Source organism: Osmerus mordax, chromosome 10, assembly GCF_038355195.1.
Source record: "Osmerus mordax isolate fOsmMor3 chromosome 10, fOsmMor3.pri, whole genome shotgun sequence".
NCBI classification, from domain to species: Eukaryota; Metazoa; Chordata; class Actinopteri; order Osmeriformes; family Osmeridae; genus Osmerus; species Osmerus mordax.
The window spans coordinates 15950689-15958403 of record NC_090059.1 but is presented as its reverse complement, the minus strand read 5'-3'; the positions used below and the strand labels follow the sequence as shown (position 1 = coordinate 15958403).

Sequence of the window (7715 nt, the reverse complement as noted above, 5' to 3'; positions counted from 1 at the left end):
CCTGTCAGTGTTCATCAAACCACGTAACCTAACCGTGACCCTGCTTTGTGACGTTGTGGCTGTTTCACAAAGAAAAAGCATAGCGCAGCCTCAAATCACCAAAGCCTTCTCTCCTTCCAAACCTCCTGCCTGCAGACCAAACACTGGGAACTTCTAAAAACACCTCATTACTAGAAAATACCCCAAGAACGTGTGCCGTCAGCAGCCTGGCGGGCCTTTGTAGTCGGGTGTGTATACACAGACCAGAGAACCCTGGCTTAGGGCCGCTTCCTGTGTCTATGAGAACCGCTATGACCCACGGTTCTACCCGGTTTGGTTCTCGTCTCTGCTTGGTTCTGGATTAGGTTCTGTTGTTTTAATAACCGCAGGGCTCAAGGCTTTAGCTGAGCGATCAGGGCTGCAGCAGTTACATTCCTCCACTGGGCGTTCTCTCTCTCTCCCTCTCTCTCTCCATCTTTCTTTTTCTCTCTCTGTCCTTAAGGTTGTTCCTGCTCCTTTCTGTCTCTCTCTTCATCTCCATCAGAACGACGATAAGGAGAGGAAGATGTCCATCTTACTCTGAGACGCTAGAGGTGTGTTGTGATAATGGTGGTGACAGTCTATGGTTGAGACTGTGGTCAGTAGAGCTTGTAACCTAGGCACTCACAGAGATACAGGCACTGAATACTAGTAGATGTGCTTGAAGCTCATGGGATCTGTCTTGTAGAGGTTCCAGTTTTTGAACAAGTATATTTTTCTTCAAATTCTCAGTCTTTTCCCCCACTCATACACGCGCACACACAGACATAACTCAAAGCAGCCTTGAACAGGCTTTATGAATTTGTCAGTGATCCCCTTGCTAATGACACCCTCAGCTGTGGGAGTTGACCCTTTCATGCCCCCACCTATCCCCTCGACACCCCTCCCCACCCCACCCCTCCCCTCCCCCACTCCACCCCCCCCTCCCCCTCTGCTATAATGAACACCAGAGGGGTACTCTGAGACTTCATCCCACTCACCCCAGCAAAGCCATCGTCATGACGCTTGGTCGGGGGTTATTACTTGAGGACTGTCAGTCATGTCGATTGATCCTGTCATGTTTATTTATCCATCATGTGAGTGTGTGCACATGTATGTGAGTGTGCGTATACATGAATGTACGACTGTGTGTATATGTGAGTGTGTGTGTTTATTCAGTAGGCCAGTATTTGGTAGTAGGGGGACATTTATGAGTCCACTCTCACTTTGTCTACAGGGCTCCGATTCACTCGTGTAATTAGGAGAGAATTCACCCTCTTGTTAACCGATTAAAAAGTCTTTCACGCTTTCAGTCCCAGTGGCTAATCACCCCCCCAGGGATAACTATACAGCCGACCCGGGGGGCCAGAGAGAGCCAGGACCCTGCCCCCGCTCAGGGTCATCCGACGGAGGTAGCCCCAGGGAGCTGCGCTCAGATCCGGGGTGTGGGGGGCTAACTCCCCAGCCCTCTGCCCCAACATTGGAGGCTCCGACTGGGGTCCAAGCAGGCTCGGCTGTCCCCTTGGTTGTCCCCCTCCCCTGTGTGCCCACGCCCAAGCGAAATAAAGCCTCTCTGCACCTCCTGTTTTCCTAATCTGTGGACTCTGACAGAGGAGCCGACGCTTGAAAGAGACACAACTCAACATGGGATGATCTCCTGTTGACAGGGAGAAGCTGAAAAAACGATGCCTGGAATGTCTTGCTTAGGACCACCCTTCTTTGCTGCCCCATCTCTTTCTCTCTCTCTCTTTCTTTCTCTCTTTCTCGCTCACTACCTCTTCTTCTTGTCGCAATAGCTGTCATTTTGTCTGTCTTCTGCTCTCTCCATCTTACAGTTCATCACTAATCTCTCAAATGCCTTCTCCCTCTGTCTGTCTCTCTCCCTCTCTGCTCTCTCTCTCTTTCTCTCTCTCCTTCTTTTACCCCTCCCGTCCGTCTCCTCACTATTTCCCACCTTCGCTAATTATCCTGTCAATCATTCATAGCCCCCTCTGGATCAGTTCCAATCACATTAATAGCTTACACCCTTCAGGCACTGCACAACCTTCCATGCAAGTTGCTTAACACGGGTGGCTTGTAATTTCTTCCCATATAGCATGCCCCATATTCATGCATCAACTCAGACACTGCGCTAGTCTCGCCAACAAGGGTTTGCTGCTAGTGAACCGTGTCTTCAGCAATAGAACATTCCCCTGGTCATTAAATCACGCAGGAATGCTAAAGAGAAAGAATTGATTAATTGAAGTACAATGCTTTAAGTATTGGTTGCTGCAGTTCTAATGACTAAAACAACTATGGCTACAGTTATAATTACAGGGCCAGTGGTTTGGCTCATTAGGACTTTTTAAATGTGTTGTAGTATTTAGTTTCAATTCTTGACCCAAACTATTGTTATCTTTAAGTTTGGATGTCAACCAGGCCTTTGCCCCCTCTCTTCAGTAGCCCAGTGCTCAGTGCTAGCTAGCTAGCTTAGCGTTTCAGTGTGGTATCCCCCTTGTCCTCTTCACCGACAGCCAGACATTCACACAGCTGTTGCTACTTCAACCACAGTTAATGAGAGACAGTGTCTGCCTCCGTCGAGGGGAACTTGCGGCTTGTTAAAAACGCTGTCTGTGATGGTGAGGGCTAAAGACGTCTCTGTGTGAAACTCTAAACGTGCGGAGGAGAACAGGGGTCAGGGAGTTACATTTCTCAGCTGACAACTTGGCAGAGAATTATGTGGAACTGGCTCACATTTATCTTTAAATGTGCAGTGTCAGTCGCTTAAGTTTCCACACAGCGCGGAGCCAAACTGGTTGTTTGGTGAGCTTAGCATGTTGCTAGCTTCTGCTATTATCGGTAGCTTGCTTCTGCTAAGTTGCTGTGTGCCTGTCGGGGGGGTGGGGGTGGGGGGGGGGGGGGGTGGGGGATAGTAGTGGTAGATTAAAAACAGCGTGTCACTGTTCTGTCTCTGCCAGCACACTTGACAGCTCCAGACCTCCAGACAAATCTCCCAGCAGTCCAAGCTGCACGGACCGCACCATATTTAGTCATCCAGCGCCCGCCACAGACCGCTTGCCTTCGTCCTCCACCTTAATCTGTCTCCCCCGTCTTCCCTCACTCCCCAGCTCCCTCCTTCCATCTCTGTCACTTTGCCGCTCTCCCCGGCTCTCGTTCGCTCCATCTCTGTCCTCTCTCGCTCTCCCTTTTGCTTCATCACCGTCATCCCCCTCTCTTTTTCAATCTCCATCTGGCATGCCAGCATCCCTCCCTTCTCTACCTTTTATTTTGGGGACTTGATTCCTGTCCAACATTTTGTTTCTCCTCCATCTCTCTTAGCTTCCACAAAACTCCCCTCTCTCTTCCCCTGACCTCGACCTGCTTTTCCATTCCATCTCTTTCCTGCACGTCTTTCCTCCTCGTTCGCCCCCATCGTCCCCAGCATTTATTTTCCATCCCTGTCACCCCCCCCTTCCCTTCTAAGTGGCACAGTGCTTACATAGGCCGGGTTCTGGATGCTAATTAGTTGCTAATTACACCAGTAGGCTCCTCCTCCTGTGGGCATCTGGACCTACTGCGGCAGAGCCAAGCTCTGATGGAGTGCCTGCACTGATGAACTCCCTCAATTACTCCCTTCCTCTCTTTCTCACTCCCTTCCTCCCACCCTCCCTCCCGCACTCATTTTACTCCCCCTCCTGTTTCTGCTCCGACACTTGTCATTGATCAGTGTCCGATATATTCTGGCAGGGGGCTTACTCCCTTTTCCCCTTATTTCATGCATGTTATATTTATAATACTCTCTCGTCCCTGTCTCTCTCTCTCTCTCTCCGTCTCCATCATTCTCCTTCTTCTTTAACACCCACACCCTTCTTTGAGAGACCAGATGCCCGGGGCTTACGCTCTTGAGAAGAGGGGCTCTATTTATCGCATCTCACTGTTCTTTCTCCTGAATTCCGAGAGTCGCTGGTTTTGGACCCTCTTGAAGGAAAAGAACAAAACTTTCAGACTCCTTTTAACTCGGCCCCTCTGCCTCCTTTGCCGACCAGAGTGGACTCAGTAGAGACAGGCTTTTGTTCTCCTAAAGGGGGGGAGGAGTGGCGGAGCAGGGGAGTGCAAGGGCAGAGGAGGAGGAGAGAGGAGAGGTGCGATTCATCGTAGCTTAATACATTTCTTGGCGAATCGGGTCGAGGCGCCGTCCTGACCTTGGTTCAGACAGGGTCTCTCTCTGCTTGACACCCACGACAGTGAGGAGGGATTAGGGAAGGAAAAGCCGCTGGGCATTCACATTTCTTTTCCCTTCCTTCCTTCCTTTCTCTCTCTCTCTCTCTCATCTTTATTCCTCTCCCACATCTTCCTTTCTCCATTTGTCATGTTGTCGCTCTCACTCTCTCCGAGTGTTTTGAGCATGCTGGGTTCTTTCTTAGTAGACTCATGGATACGATTTCTACATGGAACACAATTTTCCAGCGTAGTCAAATGTGTAACTCAATCCACCTCCCTTCTCTTGCCCCTCCAGCCAAACCGCGGCAAGTAGCTAGCCCATCTGTGGCAGTTCGAAAGGTCCACGAGGAAACATTATTGCCGTCGGAATGGTGGTTGGCTGAGAACGTGTGCAGATGATCTCTTGGCCCGCGTCACTATCCTCACGTCGGCCAGACCTGCCAGGGGTGAAAGAAGGCGATGTTTTCATTCAGGATGCAGTCGTTTGGACATGCTGATGTCCCTCTATATATGGTTTCTCTCTCTTGCAGTGCCTCTCCAGCCTGCTACACTCCATTGCATGTTGTAGTTCATGAAAACGCTTCATTATAAACAATCCTTCTATGGTCCTGAAGGGAAAATAAATATTTCAGGATATGAAATTATAATGGTTTGCTAGATCAGATAATGACATTGCTCGTTTTATTGCCATGTCTGTTGCACTGTGATATTAATATTTGCATTTCTTTCTTTCTCTCCCCTATCCCTTTCTCTCTCACCCACACAGGAGAGGCCATTCTGAAGGAAAGCTCTTTGTGCTTGGGCACTGTACTTCCATTTGTGGGCACACACACACACACACACAACACACACACACAGCACACACGTCAGGATGAGGGAAGCCTGGAGGTGGCTGCTGGGGCTGTGCCTCCTGACAAGCTCCGCCTCCCCGCTCGGTGGGGCCAATCCCTTCGTGGGGCAGCAGACCCCCCCGGACCCCTGCTACGACGACACGGGCACAGCCCGCCGCTGCATCCCCGAGTTCATCAACGCCGCCTTCGCCAAGGAGGTGGGCGTGTCCAGCGTGTGCGGGCGCCCGCCCTCGCGCTCCTGCAGCGTGGTGGAGCGCAGCGACGAGCGGCCATCCGTCCGCACCTGCCACGTCTGCGACGCGGCCGACCCCCGCCGCCACCACCCGCCGTCCTACCTGACCGACCTCAACTCCGCCCACAACCTCACCTGCTGGCAGTCGGAGAACCTGCACGCCTCGCCGCACAACGTCACCCTCACCCTCTCGCTGGGCAAAAAGTTCGAGATCACCTACGTCAGCCTGCAGTTCTGCTCGCCGCGGCCCGAGTCGCTCGCCATCTACAAGAGCATGGACTACGGCAAGAGCTGGACGCCGTACCAGTTCTACTCCTCCCAGTGCCGGCGCATGTACAGCCGGCCCAACAAGGCGGCCATCACCAAGCAGAACGAGCAGGAGGCCCTGTGCACCGACGGCCACACCGACCTCTACCCCCTCTCCGGGGGGCTCATCGCCTTCAGCACCCTGGACGGACGACCCTCCGGGAAGGACTTTGACAACAGCCCCGTCCTGCAGGACTGGGTGACAGTCACAGACATCCGGGTGGTGTTCAGCCGCCCGCAGCTGCCCAGAGAGCTGGGTCTGGGGGCGGGAGGAGGAGGGGCGGGGGCCGGCCGGGACGAGGACCCCCTGTCGGTGTCGGCGGCGCTGCCGGCGTACTTCTACGCGGTGGGCGACTTCCAGGTGGGCGGGCGCTGCAAGTGTAATGGCCACGCCTCCCGCTGTCTGAAGGACAAGGAGGGGAAGCTGGTGTGTGACTGCAAGCACAACACGGAGGGCCCGGAGTGCGACCGCTGCAAGCCTTTCCACTACGACCGGCCCTGGCAACGCGCCAGCGCGCGCGAGGCCAACGAGTGTCTGCGTAAGTCTCACCCCACCCCTCTCCACACACACAGACACACACACTGACCCCCCCCCCCACTAACCCAGCACCCTCAATTGGCTTTGACTGAGGGTCCATTCTATCCCACTGCAGTTGACACTGTACCAGCCTGTCTTGCTTATGCAGCGATACAGCAATCTAGACAGAAGGGCCTTTTTGTGAAGGTGGACCGTATTACTTTTACGGTTAGCGTAACTCATTTTTTGTTGAATCGCTTTTTCGTCAGAGTTTCAGGTCTCGGAGCAGCTGTGTAGAACATTGAGGATTATACGGATGAATAATAACAACCGTTTTATCATAGAAGTATCATTCCACGGTCTGGTCTGTTCCTTAGTTCAATGGCCACCATGAAAAGACCATGCTAATTCCCTGTGACTGAGAGCAGGGTTTATTCTGGTCGATCTCTCTGTCTGGGCCACCCTCTCTTGGTCTGTCCCTCCCTCCCCCTCCCTCTCTCTCTCTCTCCCTCTCTCTCCCTCTCTCTCTCCCTCTCACCCTCCCTCCCTCCCTCTCACCCTCCCTCCCTCCCTCTCACCCTCCCTCCCTCCCTCTCACCCTCTCACACTCTCACCCTCCCTCCCTCTCTCCCTCCCTCTCTCCCTCTCTCCCTCCCTCCCACCCCACCTCCTGCTCTCCTCATGAATGAAGGAGATATTCTATGGCAGAGTGACAAGCTCCTCAATGCGTCTCAGAATCCCTAATGAGGGAATGTGAGGGATGGAGCCTCGAAGCGTAGCAGTCATACGGGCCTGTGAGGCGAGAAGAGGCCCAGACTTTTTTTCTCCAGTGGCGAAGAAAGGTTTCGAATATTACGTGCAGGCACGTAAGATTTGAATTAATAATAATTGGTAATGTTCTGAAGTATCTCCACACATACTTCTAAAGATGTTTTTATGCGTATTTTTCACACAAAGACTCACCTTCTGCTTTCTACAGAATACATGGTATGCTCCTTCTGTATGCTCGTATTGTTTTAATATTCATTGACAGAAAAATGGAGAGTGAGAATCGTGAACTTTGTATGGAGGTTAGAAGGCCGGGTATGCACGTTGCCATGACTCCAAGGCAACACAACAATAGTATTTTAGATTCTAACATGGTTTGGTAGTTGGGCTATATAGATTAAGTATGATGGTAGCTAACAACAAACCAAACCGCATACATCCCCAAAGACTTGACCCTGAAATCTAACAGAGGGATTAGAGAATTCGTCTTCATTACAACGTAATGAACAGGATCTCTTCCTTCATTTAAAGAGATGTTTTCTGGGCCGAGCCTGGCGAAGACAAACTAAACCACCCCCTCACGGACAAGTCTAAACAGCGGATGACAAATGTTGCAGTCGTTGGCACACCGCTAAGGCAAAGTCATCCAAGAATGTCGTTTGGCAGTGATTGCCTTTACATCAAGATGTGTACTACAGAAAAAGTAAAAAAAATTAAACATCCACACAGACTCTGAAAACGTGCCAAGTTAAAATTACAGCAATTTCAGTCGCTTCTTGTTGATGTTAAGGGATTATCTTTGGAATGGATTATTAGTCTTGTGTGATAAAGTGAACATTGTTTT

General features: G+C 51.5%; 1 protein-coding gene across 1 annotated transcript; it reads left to right on the top strand.

The window, feature by feature from the left end:
- The first annotated feature begins 5068 nt into the window (after positions 1 to 5068).
- Positions 5069 to 7509, top strand: LOC136950866 (netrin-3-like). The gene is made up of 2 exons (XM_067245369.1): positions 5069 to 6125; positions 7403 to 7509. The coding sequence occupies exons 1-2, from the start codon at positions 5069 to 5071 to the stop codon at positions 7438 to 7440; spliced, it is 1095 nt and encodes a 364-aa protein (XP_067101470.1). The 3' UTR covers positions 7441 to 7509.
- Positions 7510 to 7715: the final 206 nt, after the last annotated feature.